The sequence below is a fragment of the Chelonoidis abingdonii genome, chromosome 2 (genome assembly GCF_003597395.2).
Source record: "Chelonoidis abingdonii isolate Lonesome George chromosome 2, CheloAbing_2.0, whole genome shotgun sequence".
NCBI lineage: Eukaryota > Metazoa > Chordata > Testudines > Testudinidae > Chelonoidis > Chelonoidis abingdonii.
Window position 1 is genome coordinate 166010792 of NC_133770.1, and position 27463 is coordinate 166038254.

The 27463-nt window shown below is 51.6% G+C and overlaps 1 protein-coding gene across 2 annotated transcripts in view; it reads right to left on the minus strand.

Annotated features, from left to right (window-relative positions):
- Positions 1-26974, minus strand: part of FGFR1 (fibroblast growth factor receptor 1) — a 75036-nt gene extending 48062 nt beyond the window's left edge. The window contains exons 1-2 of one of the 2 annotated variants that reach the window (XM_032774581.2): positions 26683-26974; positions 13535-13749 (exon numbers count right to left, since the gene is read on the minus strand). In XM_032774581.2, coding sequence (XP_032630472.1) covers positions 13535-13625 — 91 coding nt within the window. In that variant the 5' untranslated portion in view covers positions 13626-13749; positions 26683-26974. Of the gene's footprint in view, positions 1-13534; positions 13750-26682 lie in introns of those variants that run through there. The other variant, XM_075062784.1, reaches the window with a different exon arrangement.
- Between the last annotated feature and the right edge of the window lie 489 nt (positions 26975-27463).

The window sequence follows — 27463 nt, forward strand, 5'->3', positions numbered from 1 at the left end:
ATCATTCTCATGGCTCTTCTCTGAACCCTCTCCGATTTATCAACATCCTCCTCGAATTGTGGGCACCAGAACTGGACACAGGATTCCAGCAGCGGTCACACCAGGGCTAAATATAAAGGTAAAACTTAAAATAAGTTTTTTCATGAAAAAGCTGCACGCTGTCAGATTATTGACTGTAACAGTACAAGTCCAACCACATGGTAGCCCTTCAGTGGGCTAGACCAAAATAGAGAAGAACGCCAGATCCTTTACATTAAACTTTTTCTTTTTTGAATTCCAAGTCTGAGAATGTAACTTGAGTTTCTGGAGGGAGGGTGCCTCATTCCTGGGCTAGGGGCTGCGAGTGAGGGAGGGACAGAGGGAGGGACAGCCTACGGGGAAACCTGACATCGCTGGCTGGAGGAGGGGCAATTCTGGCCCAGGTGGAATGTGTAATTGCTTTGAAACAAGTTTGAAAAGTATACGCATGATGTAACGTCCCCAGCTCTCTGCAGCTTTTATTACTTTGAATGGGAACTAAGAACTGAGTTTAGTCTGGCAAGTTCAGGCCAGATGGTAAATGTCACTAAGTTCATATAGCTGTCATTAGCTTTCCAAAGAGCTGGCCTCTTTCAGTGAGGAGGATGAAGGGCAGGAGAGAGAAATAATTTCATAGCAAGTAAAATGCTCATCGCCCCCAATCTTAAAAAGAGCAAGAGGAGAAAACCCTTCAGCAGGTTAAAGAGGCCAGAGCCAGGGGAGAGACACAGGCTAGGAGAGCTGAGGGAAGGGAGCAGTGCAGATTAACCTTTAGCCCTTCAGTATTCAGCCAGACTCTCAATCCAGCTCTTTTTTTAATTTTTTTTTAAAGGATTTTGCATGCAAATGACCCTGGGCCAGACTAGGCCATCAGAATGGAGAAGTTCTGCATTCAGCCCTCACAAACCGGTGCAAACTGCTATGTTTGCCAGAGTGATTGCAATAAAGCAGCCAACAAAGAGATGCAGGGAACAATAAAGAACTGAATGGCTTAGATCAGCAGGTCCTCTCGCTGGTTGCCATGGAGACCCCCACCAGGGCTTACTAAAGGTATTTCCTGAAGAAAAAGTGCACACATGCCCAACAGCTCTGCTAATCCCAACAGGAAGTGCTTACCAGGAGAGGTGGGGATTGGCTTCTCTCTGATTTCAAAAGTTTCTCTCTTTATTTTTTTTTATTTTATTTTTTTGCAGTTCCTTAAGGCTGCCTGTGGGCATGCTGAGGTGTGGAGGGGTGTCCAAGCACAGGTTCACAACACACTTCCCAAACACTCCCTCCTCCCCTGCAAGTTTCTGTTGTTATGATTGCCAATAGATCCCTGGCTGCAGTACTGCAGCCGGGGGATGGCTCCCATTCTCCCATCCCCCTCCACATGACATCTTTCAGTTCCAAACTCTTGGGCCATCACCTAGGCCCCGGCCCCTGCCAAAGTGCGATGAGGAGAAACAGCTTCCCTTGTGCACAGCACAACCATAGGAACTACGGTCACTCACAAGAGGAGAAGCCACGTGTAGCTTGAAAGCTGAGGCCTGTTCTCATAGGGGTGGGGGAGGGAAATCCACAGGCCCCATTGGCAGCAGCCCTGCTCTGTGCAAAGCAATGACTCTGTGTGGGATGCACATGTGGCTCAAATGTAATACTGAAAAGGAGGAGCATGTACCCCAAGTCACTGCTCTGTGGTGCTGCACCCTGCAGTGATGTGATTAGCGTTCCTTGACTCTGGTGGTGTCAGAGAGGCAGTGGGAAAAGCTGTGAGGAGCTGGCCGCAGGGAAGCTTGTCCCTTGTGGCAGTGCGTGGGCAGAGTTACACCTTTAGAGTTATCTATGCTGAGCCCTTCTCCCCTCCCCGGGCAAACGCACTGGCAATGCCAGCATGGGGCTTTATGGTAGTGCAGACCTCTCCCAAGGCTGCCTCTCAGCCCCAGCAAGCCTGGCAGTGCCTCCCCAGTTCTGCTGCGCAGCAAAGGCAGAGTCAGGCAGACACCCAGAGGTCTCCTGCTCAGCTGGCGCAAGCTGGTGAGACTCCACTGACTGCACCTGTGATCCTGCAGCAGTGCCAGGTGCTAGCGGTTTGGAGTCTATTTGAACCAGGCATGCTGAGGGCTCTGGCACCAAACCCCTTTCCAGTGGGGACTCTGGTCCCCAGCGTTTGGTCAGTCTGAACGGCCTCCCTGTGTCCTGGCGACACAGCGAGGGGAGGTGCAACCTGAGCTGGTATTCAGCGCACCTCCGAGCTCTCCTGATGCCTTGGATGTGAGCCGTCCCTCTGCACCTTCTCACCCCTGCTCCAGAGACAATCCCTTTGCTGAGACTCTCCAGCCTTGCTCTGCCTAACACCAGCACAGCCTTAGCGGCTCACTGAATTCCCAAATCTCGCCCAGCTTTGGGGGTGGGGGAGGGAAATGTGTCAACCTCCCCCGCCCCCAAAATCACAGGGGAAAACTCAGTGTCCCCTTCTGTAACCGGCCGGGTCATGCACGGAACTAGCAGAGGGTGGAATAGCTGAGATTCCTCCTGACGCCTCTCTGCAGCCCCAGCCCTGCCAGGTGCCATGCTGCCTTGCCCACCCTCACATGGCCTCCCTGCTTCCCACACTGCAGTGTGAACCCAAAGGACTGCTGCCTGGCCAGGTTGGAAGGAAGGAATGCAGCCCCTCCCCCATCAGTCTCCACCTCCCTTGGATAACACTGCTGGGGAGAGGCGCTGCAGCCCCCTGAGCCCACCAGAGAGCCTTTGGTTTACCCAGGCTGATGCTGAGCTGGACTGGGACACTTCAGCCATCACTCTTCCTGACGTAAGGGCTCCATTCACCGCCTGGAGCTTCTGTCTCCTGGGGACCACAAGTCCCTGGATCCCAGGGATGGAACTTCATGAGGAACCAAAATCAAACTGGCTCCCTCTTGAGAGGAGGAGAGACACATGCCCAGTGTGGATAGGGTGATTGGTAACCAGTGTGGGAGGAAATTCGACCCCGAGCACATTTAACTCTGGCGCCATGGCAGCTCATTCCTCTCCACAGCAGGAGAAAGCCCTCTGGAATGTATCCATTATCTCTGGAAACCAGTTGAAAAATGAAAATACCCTGTCTATGCAGCCCCAAACAGCAGAAACAACTTCACACCTTTTCCTCTTGCAGCACCTTGCCCACCCACGCCCTCACAGCAATTCATGGATGTTCATTCACTCAGCCTGGTGATGTCCCAGGCAAGGAATGGTCTCACCCACCTCTGGGGAGGAATGTGGCAGCTGTTCGCACATTAGGCCCAGAAGAAGAGAGTTTGATGGAAGTTTATAAACATTCATAAAATTAACGTGCCTCATAACAGTGGTGCCCCCACAATCCCTGGGGGAAGGAAGTTAATACACTTGTCCTCCTGGGATTCCTACCTTTTGTATGAGATGAAGCAGCATTTAATTAACAGGCATCTCAGTGTCTTTGCAAAGCCAGCCGGAACAAACCTGTACCATTCCCTTGGGATGCGAGCATCCTTCTCCAGATCCCTCCAGTCACTGGGACCTTTTAGAGAAGGAAGCTACTCAAAATAAAAGCTTGCACTGAGCTCTGAGACTGACACAGCAATCACTGGATGCGCCACTTTCATTCCTCTCCCCTTTGTGCACTTGCTATGGTCCTGGCAAGCAGAAGCAGCATTAAAGATCCCTGAGATGGATCCTTTTAGGGCAATAATTCATGGCTTTTCTGTGAAACATTAACTCCGGGCCCAGAGCTTTACCTGGTGGGAACTGGAAATGTACAGCACTGGAGGGGGTGTCCCAGTGAGGCCTTTGTTTCCCTGATGTTTATATTGGGGAAAGGGCTGCAGCAACGTGTCCCACCAGCACTGCACGGGTAGGTGGGGATCCGGTGTCAGGAATGTTGCTGAAGGAGGGATGCCAGCCCTCCTGACACACCGCAGAGACCTTGAAGACCTGCCTGTTCCCAGCAACCCAGTGTCCGTGAAACATCTGGTGCCAGAAAGGCCCCAGCTCTCCCCTCCTCAGTAGGGTGCGAATGCAGAAGTCACCCAGCCTGCTGACACCTGAGGAACATTCAGAAGGGAAGGAATCATGCAACTGGCACTTGCAAATGGTGGAGCTTTACATAACAAACAGATGGGAGCAGTTTCCCAAAGCACCTGGGCAGGCTTAAAAAGGGAGTAATTCAAGGCTGATCATTAAGACAAGAGGCCTGTGGAAGGGAGATAGGCAGAGGGGAAATTTAACCACAGGGAGCCCATGCAACCAAGGCAGAGATAGGATTTCATCCAGGTTTCAGAATCTAGCAAACCCACCCCAAATCCCTGGGTCCTATCACCAGCTCAACAATGGAATTAGCCCAAGCAGTAACCAAGGAAGGGGAGGGAGGTGGAAATCAGTGATTAAAAACCCTTGAGGCAATTCCACTTCATTTCCAAATGCAGGGCACCCTCTCCACTTACAGCTCCATCCCTGGGCTTTGCTCAGACTGCAGAGAAAGCAAGGAACTGGGACTTCTTTCCAGGCTCTTCTGGGAGTGGGGAGGATGCTCTGCTATTTGCTGTTACAATTTATAATGGTTTAAAATTAATTGCTCATAGCAGGTGCCTTTTGGTCCATGACACACACCATGAATCTCCTCCCTTGCATCTCTGACTCACTGCACCTTGTGGGCAGAGAGGAGCTGGGGCACTGACTCACAACCACAAGCGCCCGGTTGCAAAGCACTAAGTCTGGGAGGAGGAGCTGAGTGAACTCCCTGGAAACCCTCCAGCCCAACACAGTTTATGTTTTATATTCTCAGTTCCTTGGGAGCACAAGAGATACCACCCGCGCTAAGTTCATTAACAAGCTTTCCCAGGCTTCCCTTCTCACCAGCTCTGGCCAGGCCAGGCCACATTGGGAGGGGCACTGAAAGCCAGAGTCCCTTCAGCAGTACTGCTCTGCGATTCAGGATGGGTTTGCAAGGAGAGCAGGACCCTTCATCTTTTATCAGGACTCTCCATTCCTTCTTTCTCAGTGAAGAGTTGGATCGGCAGCCCGGAGAAGAGAGGGTGGGGTCTGGGCTGAGGGTAGGGAGGGGAGAGTCCAGGACAGGAACTGGGGAAGCAAGTGAAAGCTGTTTCCCAGAGTCTGTCTCCTAGGTACTCATTATCCTTGTATTTCTCTACCTGTTTCAATGTGGTGAGCAGAGGGGTTAGACGCAGCCCAGATACTAACTGGATTTCAATGCCTCTTAAATGTTTTGACTGCAGGCAACTCCCATAAGATGCCAGCTGTCCCCCCATTAAAATTGGAGAGGAGGGCACAGTTTGACCCCAGAGAGACCAACATGGTGAGCTGTGTGCCCTGGAGGGAGCAGGCCTTCTCTGGGATGCTGGTAACTACTGAGATAGCTGGGACTGTCCCTTCCCAATAAATCTTCTCCTGTTCATTTCCAGTGCACTAAAGTGCTTCCCCTGTCTCTGTGCAGCCTACGGAGTGGATGGCTGCGGTACCCCAGCCCGTCTGAGGGGTCCACTGTCATCAGTCCAAGTGCAGGAGGCTTTGCTGCAGGGGAAAGGAACTTTTTCTGTTGTTTGTAAGACTCCAGTGAGTAGCTGCTGGGATAAACCTGATCCCTCTGCCTCCCTCAGGGGAACTGCGTGTTGTAAAAACAGTGCCCCAGCTGCTAAATATGATCTCTGACCTCGGGCCGTGCACTGCACAATAATAGCTCCCCCCACTCATCTTCTTCCCCCGGAGCTCAGCAATTAATCACAGCACCAGACACAAACCATCACTCGCTACATCCTGCTTTGACTGGCCTCCTGGACCTGCTGGCTGAGCTCTGCTGGGCTCAGAGACACCTCCCCGCCCAGACCTTGGGGCTAAGCGGAACCCAACTAGCTACCACAGTCAGAAAGAGCAGCCAGGAGAGCTAGAAGTCACTTTTCTCTGTCCCAGGGCATACCTAAGACAACTCCAGAAAGTCCCTAGTGCTCCCTGCAATTTACACCAGTGCGAGCGAGGAGAGCGTGACTCACGGCCACACAAAGATGTTCCCGCCAGGATCTAGGGCAATTCTGCACCAACAGAAACATCCCCAACTGCTCTAGAGCAACTTGCCAGCCTCTGAAGGGAGACAGCCCTGGGCAGGCCCATAAGTCACCCTGCAGGAGTCTCACTTGCCTCCAGCCAGTCAGTGCCAGCCACTCCCTCTGTGAACATCCACTGCTGTGAAATTCCTTCCAGCTTGTTGACTTTGGGGCTCTGGCTGGCAGGGTGGAAGTGGAGCTAATGAGAAAGAAATGCAGAGGGAGCACAACAGGGAGAGCCAAAACCCCACCCAGAAAGCACTGCAGGCAGACTGGGGCAGATGAACTCCACTGGCACCATCCCAGAACATGCAATGCCACAGTCTCTGCGGGGAAGGGGCTTGCTGGTCCTGGTTACGGTTTCCGTTGCATGAGCTGTGGAGCTGACCCATCATGCTGCAGACAGCCAGGTAACTACGGTTCCCATTGGCGCTGGTGTGGTAAACGTCTGTCTCAAATCTGGACTTAAGAGTTCAACATCTGAGTGTTTACTGTGAACCTCCCCCAAGCTTATACCCAGCTTGGATCTTATCTCGCTGCCACCAGACAGGAATACAGCGCCTGCCTCACTCTGGTCCCCCCAGACTTTCCTGAGAAACCCCCAAGACCCAGACCCGGGTCTTCCTCTCCACCCCCAGCTTCCCCCCCGCCCTCTTTCCTGGGTGAGCCTGGGCGATGCTATACTTCACTCTTGAATACAACCGGAGAGGCATCTAGCTTCCCGAGGCTATGCATTCACCTAGTCAGCTCACACAAGAGATTCCCCTCCCTTGGTCCTGTAGCCTTTCCGCCCGATGGGACAATAGGAAAGTAGACACAGAGTTGGGCTTTTTCCTCCCCCCTCTAGCCTGGGGGGGAGGAAAATATAACGAGCTCTGGGTACAGCGATTCCCTCCCTCTGCCTCACTAGGAAAAGAAACTTCCACAAGTTTTAAAAAGAAATTTTATATAAAAAGAAAGAAATACAAACAATAATACTGCATTAAGAGATCAATACAGGCTCTTGCTTATAAGAAAATATGAATAACAGTCTGTATTAAAAGATAGCCAATTAAACCATCCAGCAAATCAAATCCATGTAAATAAAATCAAGCACATCACAGCCGATTACTTTGTTTCCTTTTGTACTCACAGATGTTTAGGAGGAATATTTGAAAGAAGATGGAGTTAGAAGAAAAGCTTGTTTACTCACAGCCGAGGAAAACAAAAAGACCCAGAACAAAACCAAAAACCTCCAGAGGTTCCCACCCTTACTTTTGAAAATCTGGTTTCCTGATTGGTCCTCTGGTCAGGTGTTTGGTTCCCTTTGTAAACCCTTTACAGTAAAAGAAAATTAACACTTACTTTACCTATCTACTTATGACAGCTGGCTTGCCCCAGAGCTGTCCCTCACCTAAGCCCCAATACATCCTGCTGCTCCAGGTCACTCATTGATGGAGATAGAACTGCAGAGTTAAGGAACAGAGATTACTGGAAACGTATCTGTGGAGATGCCAGCCCCACAGCAAGGGCTTCATCTGCCTCACTGCCTGGAGATTATCCCTGGCCTCTGTGCTGTGAACTGAGGGTTCAAGGGTGATCTTGCCCCCACCCCACCAAAAACACCCCCAGGCAGGGCCTGGGGAAGAGTGAAGGAGCTGCAACTCTGTGCTCATGCAGCTTTCCAGGGAAAAGCCAGACAAAAAGGCTGAAAGATTGGCTTCCTCTCCCACTGCCCACTGGCAGACACCAGTTAGATAAAGCTCCCCGCCCCCCTTCAAGAGACCCCTTGCAGGTGGAGCTGGGGGAGTTTAGCCTTTTAGCCAGCTGGGCTAGTGTCTGCAGTAGAAAATGGACACGCCTTCCCTCCTTGCGGCCAAGGGGGGAGGGGATACAATGGACGTGCTGGCCACAGGGCACTCATGCTGCCCCAGTTCCAGTGGTGGACACAATGCCCTGCAAAGCCCACAGCATTGGTCCAGCTGGATTAAAAGTGACCAGCCAGCTGGACACTGAGAGCCAATGCTGCAGTGAGCCAGCAGCACCAAGCACTTTGCACAGTCAGCTCTCTCAGTAGCGGGTGGCACAGGTATCCAGCGCTTATCGGGGAGCTGAGGCCCATCGCTGAACTCCTCTCCATGGGCTGGCATGTAGGACAATGTACAGGGCCTCCGGGGTGAGGTGACTAGGGTGACCAGACAGCGAGTGTGAAAAATCGAGACTGGCAGTGGGGGGTAATAGGTGTCTATATAAGAAAAAGACCCAAAAATCGGGACTGTCCCTATAAAAGGGGGTCACCTGTCCCTGGTCACCCTATAGGGGAAAGCGCAGCGTGATTCTTTGCAAAGCTCAACTCACATGCTACTAGCAGAATCTCTGCCCTAAGGAAAGCACAAACCCTGAGAGGGATACTAAGGGAAAAATACTGGTTACGGTTCTAAAATACTAAGGGAAAAAACACCCCAAAATATCCCCGGGGAAAGGCAAAACAATAGCCCCCTGTGGGCAGGCTCAAGAGAGGATGGATGGGGAGGAGGATCAGGCCCTGGACTGGGACTCTGGAGATCTAGTCTGAGTCTGTGCTTCTGAATTGGACAGTGCTTGATACCACAGTGACAGGCACAGTACAAAACCCCTAGGAGTGAGGGAGGAGCTTTAGGCGTATGCTGGACACACGGATTAGACAGACTTCAGATCGGGAGTGTAAATGGTGGAGGAGGACACCAGCACGTTGGGAAAAATAAACCTCTGTGAGTCTCTGCAGGTTTTCATTTAACGTGAAGACAAAGACAGGCTTTGTGAGGGAGACTGAGTCTGCTCCTGGAAATACCTGGATTTTCCCCTTTAAATAGATGTTTTACCACCTCCAAATTTAGGTAACTATAAAAGGCAGTAAGTGCCCATTAAGATTTTATTTGCTGCAGATTTTTCAATAACTGGCAGGAGCTCTGACAAAGGCAGAATTTTACCAGACTCAACGAGGAGGAGGGTTGGAGACTTAAAAGCCTCTCTCCTGCTATAGCAGAAGCTGCTCTCTCAGAACCAGCCTTGGGGATTATTACATCTTCGAGAAGGGAGTGTCGATGCTTCTAAAACAGATGTAAACTGAAACCTTATAAACATAAAAACAGAGTCCAGAAAAGCTGCTGCCTTTGCAATGAATGGAACCCAAGTGCAGTCACTCGCTGCTCCCCAGGTGGCACCTACCAGGCCCGCAAAACACTGCACTGGTTAAAAAAGAAACAATTCAGTTGCCTGCCTGTCGCCCATTTTCTCACCATTAACACTCGCCGTTTGCCATGGGCCTAGCACACCCTGGCCTGCCCAGCTGCTTCCTGCAGGGCGAGAGGACAGTGGCTGTGGGGCTGGCAAGCTGGCACATGGCCTGTGGGCACAGGAAGGAAATGAGAGTGAAAGAGTCTCTGCCTGCAGCAGGCCCAGCCAGCTCCACCCACCAGCGCCCACAGCTTGGGCAGCTGCTTCAAAAACACAAACTAAAAAGAGAGAAAATGACTGGGACCCATTTTCCTTCCTTGCCTGGTAGCGGAGAACCAGGTAGATGCCGCTGCGGCCTTGCACGGGACAGCAGCAGTGAGACCCCACTGGATCCAAAGCATTCCACAGACTTACTGAGCTCAGCCTCAGCTCCGCTGGGCGCTAGGCAGGGATCCTTGTGCCTGGCTTCCAGACACACAGAGGGGAGGTGACCTGCCCAGCACTAAGCACTGACCCAGGGAAGGAGCAGGAGATAGAACCCAGGGACCTGCTGTTGTTGTTCAAATGGGTGCCTAAAGTTAGGTTCCCAAGTCCTCCTTTGGCACCTAGATAAGCAGCCTGGTTATCCATAACACTGAGCACTCAGCAGCTCCCACTGCAGCCATGATTTGCCTGCCTGTGCCCGAGAGCTATCCTACGCTGCCTGAATGCACCTCCCTGGTTAGACCCCGGAAGCGTCACCAGCCTGGGGGAGAGTGGGCTTTCAGAACAATCTGCTCAGGCTGTACAAACCCCCTCCTGGCAGAGAGCAGTGGAAAAGGCAGGTAAAATGTATGTACATGCGGATCTTACTGACCCTCTCCTGTCGGTTATTTGAGGGTCCATCCGCAAGGGGAGCAGGACCAGGCTAGGTAGAACCACGTCCAAACATGGAGTCCACATGGACAGAGAATGATTTTCTCTGTGAACAGCCTCCTAGTGGGTGCCAAATGACAGACTGCCCCCAGCAGGGTTCTTCATCATGGCTGTGTCAACGTAGCAGTGCAGGTGGTACTGGGAAAGGCTAAAGCTCTGTGCTCATTTGCTAGTCACTTGCTATGACTAAACTGCAGCTCAAGAGCATCTGAAGATAACAGAGTAGACTGGAGCAGGGGAAGGGGAAGGAGAGTCTGCCCTGGAATCCTCATTAAGCTCTCAGAAGTTAAGGAGCCTACCTCCCAGCCTCCTGCTGTACCCTCATAATGCAACAGCCAGCCCGGTCACTCCAAACCCAGCAAGCACATCCCACATACCATGATGGTCACTACGCCCCATGGAGCCAGGCGCACGGCTTCTCTCTAGGTCTAAGGAGAGCCAGTCCTGCACCACCCCTCACACGCCTGGGGGAGTTTCAATCATATTCCAAAGCTCTCTAGGAAACGTCTCTGGGGACAGGAGGCTTTCTAAGCAGAACCCTGTTTATTCAAGACAAGTGCATATTGGAGAAAAAAAAAAGAAGCAAAGGAAGTTAAAATGCCAAGAAGAGAGCTCAAAGTTTGCCATGTTTTGTGGCACCTCTGGGCTCTGTGCTGAGGCAACAAGGGTGGCCTCTGGCTCCAGAGCCAGTTACTACTGTCTGGAAGGCAGTATGGGGATGGGAGTGCCAGGACGCGGGCTCCTTGGCTTGCATCACCCTGTAGGGAAAGGTTGAGGCCATTACCATGCATGACTGTTATCAGTATCTCTCTCTGTAGCATTCTAGAGCTCCCATCACTGGGACACATTGGTGCCGAAATCGGTATGCTAGCCAGTACACCATAGCTGTTCATGCTTTAGGCTGGGATTGGCAAAGCAGCCAAAGGGGGTTAGGCACCCAAATCCCATTGAAATCCAGTGAGAAAATCCCAGCCTTATTCACCAACACAGCTCACTTGCGGGTACCATACACGTCATGTCCTCCTGACCATTCCAGCATTGCTTTGTTCCCCTGGGGAGCGGGAGGGCTGGATACTCTCCCGCAAACAGCAGCCACCATCTGGTTACAGCCCCATTCCTCCCCTCCCGGCCATCAGCCGCAGACAGACAAACCCACCAATCACTGCCAAGAAACATCAGCACTGGGAATTCTGCTCTTTATCCTGGGGCATGTGGGGAACAATCAGCCCCCATCGTAGGCACAGGAAATGGATGCCAAGCACACGATACCTTGTGGTTTTGAGAGGAGGAAGAGGACGGGTGGGGAGGAGGAACAATGAGTCCTAAACACAGAAATGCCCCACAGAACATTCTTGTGTAGTTCACGCCAAGACGCAGTACGTCAGAAAGACTGTGCGTTGGTGACTGTCTGTTTATTCTCTGCCTCACCGTGGGGAAAACCGAGGCTTTGAAATGCTATCGCGTTACTCGATGTTTGGGGGCTGCCTGCAGTGCCCAAGCTGGCATTTGTCCAGGCACGTTAATACCGTGGCCATTACACCTCAACATGCCACCGCGTTACAGAAAATTACAGGGGTAGAAGGGAAACAAAAGCCTCCCAGCCTAGCCAGGGAGAGGCAGGTTCCCATGGGTCTCGTTCACAGCTCCTGGCAAAGAGCAGGGGAGGGGCTGTGAGCCAAACCCATTAGATGCCCTTTAATAACAAATGGTGATTAGAGACAAGTGCGAAGCACTAGTCTGGGGGACCTGGTTGGTCTCTAGCCCCAGGAAAATGCCACTTCGGTTGTGGAAAGCCCGAGCTGCAGCAGCTGGCCGAGTCAGCACTCACTCTGCTATCACCCAGTGAGAGTGCTGGCAAAGCTTGGGAGCCCTGAACAACCACCAGAGCCTGGGCCCTAGGCAGCATCAGGAGCTTCTGCAAAAGCCAGGAACTCAGCTAAGCCGGCTGACACATGACACACAAACATGCGATGGGCAATGTTCCCCAGTTCCCCAACATCTCCAACAGCTGCTCCTTTTCGGAACACTGCTTTCATCACGCACACTAATGGTCAGTAGAGACCAGACCAAGCACCAGACCAGAGCTCTAACACAGTTCTCAGCGGAGGGCAGGCTAGTACATTCCCCTGCTGAACCCAGAGGGGTCATGACAACAAGTCAGGGAGCCATTTACCATGAGTTATTGCAACACCACAACACAGACTCCCTGACATTCAATGCAGACTCCCCAGCATCCTTCAACAACTAGCCAAGGCAAGGCCAGTACCTGTCTTGTTAGATAATGGGAGAGTAGGCTCAGTTGTGGCTATGCCCCAATCAGGCCCAGCTGGCCCCTATAAGAGGCTGTGAGCCAGAAGCCCAGGGAGTCTCCCTCTGCTTGTAGAGGGAGAAGGGCCTGGCTGCAGGGAGCTAGAGACAGGGTACTTGAGTTAAGCAGGGCTGGAGAAAGGCAGAGGAGCTGGGGAGCTCCAGCCTGGAAAGTCCCAGGCTGCGGCCTAGCAGAAGGCCAACGGGTACTGGGGGTTGCAGAGGGCAGCCCAGGGGTAGGCCAAGGCAGCAGGTCCAAACCCAACCTTGCCAGTGATGAGTAGGCTGATACTGCAGTCTGCCCCAGGGCATGGGGGCTAGACGATGACTGGCAGTAGCTGTATACTGAGGCGAGGTGGGGATAGTGGGTGGGGGTTTCCCAGAGAGGGGAGACCCTGAGAGAAAAGGGGTTACTGCCAGAGAGCAGCATCCCAGATAAAGGGGCACCGGGTCGTGGGAGTGACACAGGGGCCAGAGGACAGGCGGATCACCGGCCTGCAGAGGGCGCTCCTGGCTGGCAGTGAGCTAGTTCCCAAAAGTGACCAGCAGGAGGCGTCGCAGGGGTGAGTTCGCTCGTCTACATTTCTTTTGAATTTTAACCCATTTTAAGAAATGTTCCCTTATTTTGTTTATTCTGAATGGCGACGTTCCTTTGGCAATACTTCCCGTTTCCCAGCCAGCACCAGTTGGCAGCTGCTGAGACGTTTTTGCAGCTTCTCGGCTCAGGTAAGCCTGTCTTCCCTTAGAACAAGCCCAAACTGTTCACTGCAACAGTCAACATACTCACTGATCGTGTTCCGACTGCAGGACTTCAAAACAGGCTGTGCTTGTTTCATAAGAAAGTCAGAGACACCCAATATCTTATAACCATTCAGGAGCAGCAACTCAAAGAAAGGGGGCTGAGAACAGACATGCCTCTTATCCCAGCAACCTGCCCTTAAAAGGTCTCTTTCTGTCACATTTCTATTCACTAGCAGCAGGAGCTCTTGACTCCAGCCAGAGAGACTCTGGACATGAGAGGAGAAGATGGGTATGGTTCCTCTTACCTTGCTCTGGCAGAGTTGGTGCTGGCCTTGCAGTGCAGAGCGTGGCTGTGACCAGCACAGCCCAAAAGAGGAGGCACCTCCAGGTAAACATCCCAGTTCTACAGCTACTGGTTGGCAACTGGGCTCCAGAACTCCATGGGGACTCCCGTCTCGACTGCCGGCTTGCTAGCTGGGGCTCGCTTAATCTTCTCTTCCAAACTTCCAGTCCCTTCAAACTGCCAACCAGGAAACAAGAAAAGTTAGAGCAGAAGTAACTCCGGCCCCTGCGCAGTGACAAGCAGAGAATATGGGAAATCCTCTCTCAAATTAAACAGACCCACACATGGATTTTTTTAAAAAAAAACTTGTGTGTGTTAAAATCAATGGGGATAAGTCGCTGCTATTTCTAGCCCTCTCTTTGATTTAAAATACGAGTGTTTGCAGCTCTTTTTGTCAGTGGGTGATATATGCTACAAAAGAGAACAGCTCCACCGCACAGTAATATAAGTCACTCTGTGTGTGTGACCTTCACAGCTAATCTATAAACAGTGACGTTTCAGTCTGGACTCCACTGGGAACCTAGGGGCTGGTTGCACTTCCAAATTTGGGTGCCTAACGAGAAGCACCCAAAGCCATGTTTCAGCACCTCAAAGCAGCCACCCAGTTCTGAGAAGTGCATTTCCCCTGGGCTGTGATAAGGCTGCAGGGGCTCCGCACCAGAGCTGCTCAGGAATTTTTTAACGAAAAATGCCAGTTTGCTAAAACCAAAACTGTTCCCAGAAAGGGGGGGTCTGGACAAACCTCCCGACTCAAACATTGGAAAAAGGTCTAAAAAACCTGTCAAAATGTCCATTTTCAGCATTTGCTAACTGAAAAGTTTTGGTTTTTCATTTTTCATTGCTTATTTTGAAGCACACAAGTTTTAAAAGGCCTGCCCACATCACAGTCTCATCAGATCTTTTGCTTCTATAGCATCTCTCATCTCAAAGCAATTCAGGCGCTTCAGAAACTTACCCAAATATATCTGCACCCACCACTGGGGTGCAAGACAAGTGACCCCACCAGCACCACCCAGCGGTAACGCAATGAAAGCAGATATTCCCATGCAACTGCATGTGTGCTGGAGCAGGGCTTGAAGAAAAACAGAATAGGAACTGTCCTTCAATAGTCTCTAGCTCTAATCAGGGACACAACCGGGGGGGCGGGGAGGGATGTGTGCACAAGCGCACAAACACACATAACACAACAGAACCAAATTTATCTGAACTCCTCTTATCCAAAGCTTCTCATTAGCCAAAACCAAACAAACTTTGCATCTCTGCTTCTATTCAGGAGAAAGAGATTCTGCTGCGTACAGCTCTGTGAACACAGGTTTTGCAGGACTATCCATCAAGGCCCTTCAATTCACCCCCAACTGATGTGCACTCTCCCAATAAATGGCATTTGATCTCCACTGAATGACATGTCTAGCTTGTTGTAAAGAAGCAGAGAGCTTCAGGATCTGACTTCCATGGTTTTGTCTCCAGCTCACCGGAATTGGAAAACCCAGATTTCTGGAACCAGTGGGTTAATTTGCATCTATTAGCATTTTTGCTCCTAACCTAAGGTTACCATGTGGAGAAGATCTCTCACCTAGCAGCATGGAGATAGGACCTAAAAAACACATTTTAATTCTAAAAATGAAACACATACATAAACCCACCAAATTGAAACCATCCGTTGGGGCCAAGACTGAAGACACCAGGGGAAGTGGAAATTTGCCTAGATAAAGCTGAGCGCAGCCATGCTGCATCTGGGCAGCTGTGTGGCTTGACACAGGTTCAGTCCCTGTATTCAAACGAGACGCAGTTCAGCCCTCTCGTGAATGAGAGCAGCTCCCGGTGAGGTCAGTGAGGGCTGGGCGAAGGGCTGCGTTTGGCCACAGGTTGTATCCCTTGTGACTGAGAGTGAACTGGGAGCATTCAATGGCTGAGTCCACTGCCCCCACTCCTCTTAAGTGAGTGGAGGCTGAGAGCCCCACAGTCCCCACCTTTGCTCAGTTAAGAATTAGCCTGTAGCTGGTGGTGTCAATAGCTTTCAAAGAGGTGGCTTACTAAGGGAGAACAGCCAAAGGCAGCCCACGGAGCTCCCATACATTCCTCATCCTTAATGCACGAAGGCTGACCATTCCCAGCTTGCAATGCCCCATCCTGAGATAGGGTGACGAGACAGAAGTGTAAAAAATCGGGACAGGGAGCAGGGGAAATAGGTTCCTATATAAGAAAAAGCCCCCAAAATTGGGACTGTCCCTATAAAATCGAGACATCTGGTCACCCTATACTGAGATAAGCAGCCTAGCTGCAGTGCATTCTGGGACCTGTAGTCTCCATGGGCTGCACCACGCCAGTTTAAGCATTTGGGGTGCCAGCACTCAGGTTCCTGGCCCATTGCCATGCCCTCTACTCAGCCCTGTCCGCCATGCCAAGTCTTCCTGCAGGCAGCTCAGAGACCCATGACTGGGCCCCACTCTAGTCTCCAAAGCACAGGCCCACTCAGCCATCCCTGGCCAACATCCTCCACAATGGGGTTAAAACAGGGCTAAGCCCTGTGTTCTAAGTGCCACCCTTGATTTTGCAATGACATAAAAGACAACGTCCTCTCATTGCTCAGTCATTAATGGTCCCAGGGGCACTGTGACAGAACCAGCATGTTAGAGACCTACCCAGCTAATTACACTCTGCCTCCAGAACCGCCCCCCTGCATTTCAGTTGGCCATAAGATTCTTCACTTCCTGTCCTAAAACATCAGGTCATTCTACTGTGCTTGGTTAAACAGCAACTGTGTTCTGGACACGATGCAGCTGCCATTCAGTAATGGGTCAAATTGCCTCTCTGTATCTTACCTACCATCGTGGTGGATGGGAATGTGAGACTTCATTCATGATTGCAAAATGATTCAAGATCTGGGGCTGGGATGTGCTGTTGATATAGACTGCTGCGTTATTATCAGGATGATGATATCGATGCTCTTCTGAAGGCAGTGGAAAATAACCTGAATGGAAGCTGAAGTTTACCTAACTGAACTTTAAAAGGATTCTTCCGCCTAGGGCGCTCTGCTTTTGTGCCACTCAAACCCTGAGAACGGCTCCCAAAGGCAGTCCTGCTTTGCAAAGTGGCTAAGGTTTGGGGGCAGTGTATCGATACAGGCGCCTGGACAGCAAACAGCGGCTTTATCTCCATGCATTGGTGTGCTCAGGCGCCAGGCAGCAAGTCTTAAAATAGTCTATTGAATGTTAACAATTTACCCGGGGTTGGGAGAGGGAGGGGATTCTTTGTGGAAAAAGAAGTCTTTGGTATTTCTGGAAATTATTTTCCGTCTCCAAGTGGTTTTGTTTATCGAGCGCACATGCTGCCCGGAACATGTCCTAATGTGGAATGTCCTTGCGAAGGCCTCTTCTGAGCACAGTGCTTTGCCAGGGCCCACGCAGGGAGAAGGTAGCACAGCTAGAAGCAGCAGCTCACGCAAAGTGAGTCAGTGCTGGCACAAAGCCCCACAAAATTCTTCCCCAATATACCTCAGAGATGGCTCATTTCAGCTGAGTCAAGGGGAGCTGCTTCCTGCTCAGCTAACCAGGACCAAATACTTTCATGGAAAATCACAAGGATCACTCACTAGCAGTGATCTGTCCCCTGGCTGACGCTGGAAAAAGTGACAGGCAAAAAGTAAAAATGTGGATCAGAGAATGGGAAGGGAAGTGCCCCACTGACGCTCCATTTCCACTGAGTAGAAAAGCATTGAAAAGAAGCAGTGCCCCAGTAGAGCAGAGGAAGGAAAGCAGGGAGGCAGAAGAAGAGGAACCTCTTCCACTGGGGCTTAACCAAACATCCCACCTAACAATCAAAATCAGCACTGAAAAGCAATTAGGCAGCCAGAGCAGAGGAGTTTACAAGGAGGGGCAAGACTGGGACTTAACAGCCTGGCACCTTCCTTTTTAAAGTTAAAACTCCCCCTATTGGAAGGGCTTGTCCTGAGTTTCCAGGCCCATCACCAGCAGGAACAGAGCTTTGCTACAGAAGTGTCTCTATTCTGTTGACAGGTCCCTCCGCGTCTGAATGGCTCTTCTGCCTTGCCCCACCCTCACATCGCCACTGTCTGTTCTATGCGGAAGCCCCGGGCACATGAGGTGAGGAAGCCGGGAGAGCATTTGTACCTATACAAACAAAGATGTGACTCTTCCTTGGGTTTGCACAGCTTTTCTATAAATCTGAACAGAAAATGGTTCATTCCCAAGGGCTGGAACGCGAACAGGGCTGCCCGTCAGCTCCTTCCAGCGTGCAAAACCTAGTGCTCCCTACAGTTCTATGCCCCATCCTCCCCAGGGCACGCTGCAGTGTTTTATTTTTATGGGGAAGATTTCAACAACTAAAAATGGAAATGCTAAGAAACCACACCTAAGTGCCCTTTAGAGACCTGGCTGCAGAGGCTACAATTATAACAGGCCCAATTACACCCACACTTCTATTTAAAACGGTGGACAGATCACGTGTGCATCCATGTGCCCTCCCACACCAGGATGCCCTCACTAAGGCAGAATCAGACACCGAGCATGCACCCAGTTACCTGTGCACACCCTCCCCGGCAGAATCACACACACTGCGCATTTGCACACGCACATGTCCACTCAGAGTCACACACCGGTAATACGGCTCAGACATCCTCTCACTGCTTGGAGGCCCCACAAAGGCATGATCTACTCCCAAATCCTTTGCTCACATATACACAACAGATGGGCAAACTTCAAAAGGTTCCTAGCTTAGACCTAGCTGTCTAGTTTTCTACAATGCTGCCCCTCACCATGGTACCTGAGAAAGCATCCAAGCACCCAGAGTTTTATCCAACCTCCTCGAATCATCCAAACGAAGCTGGAAATCTCAAGAGAGCGGGCTCAGCACACAAAGGGCACGTCAATCCTTGGCTGCAAACCCAGAGAAAACGTGCATTTCTTTTGGACATTTCAGGGCTATGGAGGATTCTGACTTTACCCAATCCTGTTTGCTCACCTTTACAGCATGTGCCCAATGGTTCCAAAGGAAAGAGTCAGAAGGTATCCAATCAAGACCTGCACTCTGCTCACAGACTCTCTAGCTGCGTACTATTTGCCATAAGGGAATAGAGCGCTATTTTACCCATGCATACGCTAACCGTCACCATGTCCCACTGTCTCCCAGAGACACGCTGGTTTCCACCCCTTTCAGTCAGGGAATCTAGTAATCAAAATGTAATGTAGCAGATAAAACTCAAGGATGCTTCTGGACTCGACAGGGATGCAACTTCTAACTCACTCCCAGGTCAGAGTGTCATCAAACTCCTGTGGGCTGGGCTCAACCCAGCCACTATGGTAGGGTTGCGTTTGGTCTAACCAAACCTGGAACTTGCCCACTGGGGGCCTAAAAAGGATAATCAAATTGTCACTGGAAGAGACAAATCCAAGAACTCATGTGCTGGGACCAGGCTGAGCTAGAAGGGTCACCAACCACCAGAAAGGGGCCTCAGCATGTGCCTGCTGCAGATCAGCACAAGGGTGGCGTGGGAGGATCCTCTCCAAAGAGCTGTAGCTAGCTCCCTTCTCTGCTCACTGTGGTTTTTCAGTCACTGCTCCTACCAGTAGCTTTAAAGCCACATGCTCTTTGTAAAGCAGTGTGGAGGGGCTGTGGGGGGGGCAACTTAGGGTTGCCAACTTTCTAATTGCAGAAAACCAAACACCCTTGCCCCACCCCCACCTCCAAGGCCCCACCCTTGCTCACTCCATGCTCCCTCTCTCCCTTGCTCGCTCTCCCCCACCCTCACTCGCTCATTTTCACCGGGCTGGGGTTGCAGGAGGGAGTAGGGGCTCTGGGGTGAGGCCAGGGAGGAGTTTGGGATGCAGGAGGGGGCTCCGGGCTGTGGCCGAGGGATTCGGAGTGCGGGAGGGAGCTCCGGGCTGGGGCAGGGGGTTGGGGCACGGGAGGAAGTGCAGGGTGAAGGGTCCAGGAGAGAGTTTCGGTGTGGGAGGGGGCTCAGGGATGGGGGTTGAGATGCAGGCAAGGGTTTGGGGTGCTGCCTCCGGACAGCGCTTACTTCAGGCAGCTCGCAGCAAGAGTCCAGCATATCTCTCCAGTTCCTAGGTGGAAGCACGGCCAGGGGGCTCTGCTGTGTGCTGCCCCCATCCGCAGGCACTGCCCCAGCAGGTCCCATTGGCCACAATTCCTGGCCAATGGGAACTGCAGAGCAAGCACTGGGAGCAGAGCATGGAGCCCTCGTGGCCACCCGTAAGCCTATGAGCCGGAGGGACATGCCGGCCGCTTCCCGGGAGCCGCACAGAGCCAAGTAGGGAGTCTGCCAGCCCCACTAACTGGACTTTTAATGGCCTGATCAGCGGTGCTGACCGGAGCCATCAGGGTCCCTTTTTGACCGGGTGTTGTGGTCGAAAACCGGACAACTGGCAACCCTAGAGAGCATGGGGGCAATAATGGGTTGCTGGATATTTCAATATCTGACATGTGGGATTCACTATTGTGTCAGTACCTGAAACCAAGCCGGTCTGGAGGGGCGAGCATGCTGGGGGAAGGAAATGCTCAGCAGTAGAAAGGGAAGGCTGATGGGATGGCGTGGGTGGGTTCTGCTCTCACTGCGGCTTTAATGGAGTCCGTCCCCAGTTCAGGTCACAACACACCACTGGTCATAAGGGGAAAGCTACAGGGCTAGACGTTTTATACCCAGTCGCTCCCTTTGAAAGCAATGGGGACTCCTCCTTCCCCAGACAGAACCATGGGAGCTGCTGGGTGCTGAGCCATACTGAAAACCGGGACCATAATGTGGGCATGAATTAAAACCAGAAGCTTCACTCAAAGACTATGACTGGCCAGCAGCTCAGTGCTGAGCACCACCATGGCAGCTACCTTTGGTCAGAGTCCTGGCTCAGGAATTGCCCTCCACAGGCCAGCAGGAACGGGCAGTGGTGTAAAGGGCTCTGGGCAATATCTTAATGCACCTAACAGTGACCCCCACACCCAGCAGAAGATCAGGGGCCAGTGCCTCCGAAGTGAATCCCCTCCCATCTCCCCCTGGAAAGATGACAGCTGCAAAGGGGAGACCTCGCAACAGAAGATAGAAAGCATGGACCAATGAGCTGTGATGGGGAAGTGGGGTTTCCCATCCCCAGAAGAACAGTGTGGCAGGGACATGTTTGAGGTACCGGGTGCAAAGTTCACCCCCCCAAGGCAAGCAGGTGACTGGATAATCACTTACCAAACACTGGAAGTAAGCATGTAACCCAGCTTGAAAATACGCATATCCTTAGGGGAAACTGCATATTTTTAACTTGAGTCTCAAGATAAATAAATCCTCAACCTCACTGCAAACTAAGGAAGCGTCACAAAGTGCTGGGACAGAATTAATCCCCCGCCCGCATCCCTCCTCGTCCCGGACTGCACTCAGGCCAGGAACTGAGTATTTGCTGAAATAAAGAGCAAATAATTCTAATAGCGTCTAGGGGAGAAAACAGTAATGCTTAAAGCAGATACAGACTTGGAAAAATACATGCCCGAGTGTGCAGCATACGGCACTTAACCCTTCCATGCAGTAACCTTCTCCCAAGTCACATGTACATTTCCAGGAGCACACTGCAAGGACTCACAGCTTAGGGGCTTCAGCAATATGGAAGGGATTATAAAAAGTATATTCCTAATGAGTCAACTAAGATCTCCATCAGAAGCCTTTTTAAGACTCCTGAATTTGCTCCAGGCACCAAATCTGATGCAGCCATCTAGCAAAAATCTAACTGATTGCCTTTCCTCACCTTGATGGAAATATGGGATCAGGACGGAGTAGGGAGGGAACAGTTTCACAACACTGGGATATCTTTAGCATTTCACAAGTGACCCCGAACAGGGGTGCTGTCTAATGGACAGGAGAGGGGACTGAGAGTCAGGATGCCTGCCCAGCTGGCCCTCAGTCTTTGTTCCCAGCTCTGCTGCCAACCTGCCCACAGCAAAATCTGAAGCCAACATTTTCAGAAGTAGCCTCAGTTTTGGGAGCTCAGTAAGAGATATCTGGGGCCTGGTTTCCAGAGTTGTGCAGAGCTGCGGGTTCTCAGTGACCTCAGCTGGGCTTGTGGGTCTGAAGAGAATCAGGCCCCGGGGATCTCAAATTGGGTACTCAGAATCAAAGGGCTCTTTAGAAGATATGGGCTGTAATCTCTCTAGGCCCCATTCGGTGAAACAGGTATGATCATATTTACCTGCTCGACAAGTGAGTCAAATAATTGCAAAATGCATGCAGCTCCCCAGATGAAAGGTTGCTAGAGAAGGGGAAAGGATAAACTCACTCAATTCCAGCAGATATTTTTCTACTAGAGATAAGACAAACACCCACAAAAGAGAAGGAAGAGGACCTCCAAGGCCTGGAAAGCAAAGGAGAAAGCTGAATTACCAAGAACTAGAGCCTTTGTGAGCTGATCAAACCTCAACTGTCCTTTTCAGCAGGCTGGAAGCTATAATGCTATGAGAACACGCATCATGAATGCAGCACACTGGGACTGCACACAAAACGGGTTCTACTTCAGGTTAAATTTTTAAACAGCTAAATACACAAGGTTCTGGAGGGAACAAAAAATCACTAGCTCTCTTGAAGGCATGAAGGGTTCCCTTCCCAGCTTGAGCAGAGCAGCCTGGTTCCTTATTTTAAAGCGGAATCGGAGTCATGAATACGGTGGAGATTTGTAGTTCCCATGGACAAGAGCTGGCAGTGCAGAGCATGGGAAGAACCTTGCTCTGTCCTTTACCATTCCAGGGCAGAGACTATCTTGACATATTTTAATCCTCTCCAAGCATGACAATGGGAAGGCACCAGTGCATGCCAGCCACCCCTGAGATTAAGGGAGGAAGTGCTCATGTGTGGAGAAAATGGCCACTAGCCAAAGAACTATGTGAGGACCTGTTCTCCTGATCCCTCACCAAAGACAAGATTTGGCAGGATACCGTCTCCCTCTTCTCCCCTAGGCCCACCACCCCCACACTGTGATTTGCACAGAGAACTTGTCAGAGCTGCAAGAATAGCGAGCGAGAAACTCCGCATCTGCCTGACTAGGAAAGCAAATTTTGACTGTCCTATATATTCAGGACTCTGAAAAACAAACCCCTTCCATGCACACACGTTAGTAGTGCCACCAGGCCAACTGAGTACATTTTAAGGTTTAAGTCACCAAAAGGAAATCATATATTCAACTATAAAATTGCAGCTTCCCAGTACCAATTTGTGGCATGCTAGTTACCTAACTCATCCAATCAGAGCACAGAAACATTGCTATGTGACTTCAGTACCTAACACAGTACAAACTGCACCCATCACGATTGAATATAAAATTCAGATTTTGAGCTGCACTGGTTTGATACATAAGTCAAGTGGTTTTGTTAGCATTCCTTGACTGGCTGATTTATACAACTAACTGACACAGTATAAATTGCAAGCATCACAATTGACTATAACATTCAAATTTTGCACGGTGTTGGTTAATTATATATGTTGTCCAATCAGAGAACACAAACAATATCACAGAAGCAAACCAGCCACCACAATGCAAATACGGAGCATTTACAACCTGATTATTTTCTGAAGAAATTTGTGAATAACTTGGAATACAGAAAAATTATAGAATCTCATCATCCACTCATCATGAATTTGTGAATAAAAAGTCAAAATTTGTTGAATATATTATCTGCAGTATTCCCAACTCCCAATTTTAAAATTATGAGTCAAAATCATGAGATTTTTAAAAATAATAAACTTTGGGTTCTTCTGATTTTCCTTGGTTTTGGAGCCTTTAGGGCTTGTGTTTATAAAATATTCTAGGTAACCAGTAAGGCTAGACACTTACTTAAAAAAAAAAAACCAAAGCAGATATTCCCATGCAATTGCACGTGTGCTGGAGCAGGGCTTGAAGAAAAACACCAAATATCATGAACCGTTCTGAAATGGTGAGAGTTGGCAGCATTATTTTAATTTGTTAAGAGTTATTCACTCAGCTCCAGAAAAGTTCAAAGATCTTAACATGTGGTTTCAAAAATGCCAAAAGGTTTGTTCATACTCTCACAGCAAAGGCAAGTGCAAAGCTTTCCCATGAGGCGAGTTCTCTGTATGAAGGGCCTGTCTATATCAGGGATTTTTACACCAGCTTAGCTACTCTGGTGTGGTACATCTCACTGCAGGGCTCAAACCTCACTTTACACCGGCACCTCTTCATTGGAGGTTTGCACCAACATGACGATCCTTTCTATAGACATACAGACAAACCCCTTGTTGGAAGCTAGGGGAAAGGCCCCTATCATTCAAGGGTGCTGTAATAATTTGTATAGTTGGGGTGCTGAGAGCCATTGAACCAAACTGTAAATCCTATGTGTGATGGAAACCAATTCAAGCCAGGGGGTGCAGGACCACTCCCAGCACCCCTAGTTCCAGCAGCTATCATTTTATAAATGCATTTTAAAATGAAATGTTGCCCATTTGGAGCAGACAGAAAAGCAGCAGCACTATCAAGGGAACATCCAGAAATTCCTTGTAGTTTTGTTTCTGAAAGCGAGACTGACTGTGATGGTAGTCAGGGATGGAAACTGCAGATTCAGAGTCCCAGCCTGGGGCACATAGGATCCATCAAAGAAGGCCAGGCCTCAGGAAAACAAATTCACTCAAGATCAGCCCCCAGATACAGCTGCATGCAGAGCTTGGAGAGTCTCAGTGAAGAGTTTACTTCTGGCCATTTCTCATTCATGACCAAGGATAAACAGAGGGCCTCATTTAGCTTTGTGCAGCTCAATGCATTATAGGAGGGAGGACAGAGCACAGCCAACATTTTTTTAGACTCGCTAACAGACCGTCTAACATAAGGGGCAATATCTACAACAGGACCACCTTAATGAGATATTCCAGCCAGTGCCTCCCCATAGGGCCAATACAGGCTCCAACAAACTTCGGCTTTAGCAAGAACTATGTCAATAAGACATCAATAGGCATGAGGAGCCTGGGCGGGCATCTGCATTACAAGGCATTAGCACACTGCATGCCTGCAAAAATGATTCAAATAGGAGGGATATCGCTGGGGTGTCAAATGATTAGCAGGGCTGGAAAACTACCCAGCAGTGTTTTCTGGGGATGCTTTTATATCATCCCCAAATACAGAATAGTAAAACAATGTTGGGGAAGCGTTTGGCTAAATTGTCTAGGTGTGCCAGGTATTAAAAAAACTTTTCTCAGACATTCAACTATGCACAATACATCTGCTAAGGAAGAGTAAGGAAACATTTAGCTTAACGGCCATGTCTAGAGAAAGTGCTATTCCATTACAGAGACAAAATCAACAGGCTTGAAACCAGAGGGAATATTTTCAATGCAAAAGAGATTTTCCTCCCCCACTAAACTTTGTACCTTAAGAAGCTTTTTTGGCTCAGAAAACCCTCCTCTTTTAAAAGGCAGGCCTTATTTTATGTGTTAAGGCAGCGCTCTTAAGGTCCCAGCGAGAAAACAGTTCCTTAAATCCCAAGAATCTCGCAGCAAGCCGAACCCCTAAAACTGGCCTCACTCGCTCTCCTCAAACCGCAAGGTTATAATGGGAGAGTGGAAAAAAGCAATGCATGACTGCGGGGTAGTAAGACAATGCAGGCTCCTTCGGGGAGCATGTGGGGAGCAGCAGCCCATCCAGTGAAGGTCTAGGAGAACGCCCGGCTGCAATGCTCTGAATCTGCCCACACCATCCCAGGAGGCGGCTACTGCTGGGTTTTGTTCAATTCGGACAGGAATTTCTTAGCACCTTGCCTATGTTCTCTGAACTAGCCAGGCAGCAGCATGCCTGACATTAAGCTCGCAATAATCAATATGAGAAACATTTACCGGTGCCAACTATCCAGAGAGTTCATACAAGGTCAAGAAACAACCCTCCGCCCCCCAATTTCCAGTCACAGGCTCTCCAGGGCTCCTCAAAAACCAGCCAGTGGCCTGACCCCGGTGGCACCTGCCCTACAAGAACTCTGAAGCCACCTTTCCCCGTGGCCTAGAGAGGAGTAAATCCCTCCCTGCAAACTCCAGCACGGGGCAGTCTCTGATGCCCTGCTGTAGAAATGGAGAATTCAGCCTCATGCTCTGGGTGTCCCAAACCTCTGACTGCCAGAAGCTGGGACTGGATGACAGGGGGTGGATCAAGCCATAAATTGCCCTGTTCTGTTTATCCCCTCTGAAGAACCTGGCCCCAGCCACTGCTGGCAGATAGGATCCTGAGCTAGAGAGACCCTTGTCCTGCCCTAGCATGGCCGCTCTTACGTTCCTCCCCTTACCACAGCACAGTGATTTCAGTGGCTCTCCTGTTCCACCAGGAAGGCGAGCGTGACCCCGGGGTTTGCTCTGCCCATGGGACTAAGCAGTTCGCTCTCCTTTGTGGAGGTCTGGTGGCCAGGCCAGGCACAGCACCAAGAAGTGCCCTCAACTCCCCCCGGTGGATCCTGCCGGCGCTCCCTGCGGCCGGTGCATTGCTGGGGGAGAGACAAGGAGGTGCAGGGCCCGATCCTGCAGGCGTCCGCGCGCACCGGCAACTTTGCTCAGGGCTGGGGCTGGGTTGCTCCCAGGATCGGGCCCGTGCGAGGGACGCGGCGAACTCTGCCCAGCACAGAGCGGCAGGCTGCTGCGGGCTCCCAGAGCCCCGTTCCCTGGGCACCTGGTACCGCAGGCCGGGACGGGGCCGGAACCAGCCTCTGCGGTTCTGCCCCAGCGACTGCTGAGCAAGGTCTGGCGGCTCCTCCCGGGGCCTCATGCCCCAGGCTGGCGCGGGGACGGGAAGCAGTGGGGTGCATTCCAGCTTCCATCACAGCCCCTCCGGCGGACACTGACCCTTCCGCGGGCCAAGCTCAGGCTGCCCTGGGCGCACTCCGCAGCATTTCACCGCCAGGCCCCCAGCCCCGCGCTGGGGCGCCCACCCGCCGACCCACTCCAGTCTCACTCAGCAGCCCCGCCCCCACGGAGCCAGACCCCGGAGGCGCCCCCCCTTCCCACTCCCCCCAGGAGCGAGTCCCAAAGTTTGGGGAAAGTTTTCCCGCAGCTGCGATGGCGCCTCCCGGGCAAGGGGGGCGTGTGGGGGGCCGCGTGGGACGCCCCCTCCCCCAGCTACTCACCGGTCCGGCTGGGCACAGTCCGCGGGGTCCAGTGGGGGAGCGGCCGCCCCAAGTGGGGCCAGTCCCGTTCGTTGCCCCCAGAGCTGCCGCAGAGACACAATCCCCCGGCGGCGCCGGCTGTCGGGAACAATAGGCGCAGAGCCCTGGCCGGGGCTGGAGGCGCGCAGACCTCCCGAGGCGCCCCAGCTCACAGCCCCGGCTCCATCTGGCCAAGGGGGCCCCCGCGCGCTGTAGATCCGGGAAGGGGTTCGGCCCCCGGGGAAGACACAAGTGGCCCCGAGTCCCCTAGACTCCGCCGATCCCGGGGGCTAGAAGCCCAGGTGCCCGGACGAGCTGCGGTGGATGCGCTGTGCTCCCCGGGTTCCCTCCGTGTGCTCCGGAGCGATGCGCCTCCCTCCTCCGGCTGCTGCCCGGTGTCCAGTCCCACAGTACGCGCTGCAGAGCAGGGCTGAACCCCTCCCTCCCCGCCAGCCCCTCCTCCGTCCTCCACCCCTCTCCTTCCCAGCTCCTCCTCCTCGCTTCGCTCAGCCCCTCCCGCTCCGCCTTGTCTTCGGCCCTGTCCCCTCTCCGTCCCACTGCCCTCCTGCGTGTTCCCACGCCTCCCTCCCCAGTCCTCCTCTCCCCCGCCAGCAACCTGCCGGGCTCACTCCCCGGGGCTAGCCTGTCCCGGGTGGGGCAGCGTCCCTGCCTCTGCAGGAGAAGGAATCTCAGGCTCCGGCTTCTCGGGATAGACAGGAGCGGCAAGGGCTCGGGACTTTGCCCGGAACCGGGAGGCTCTTCC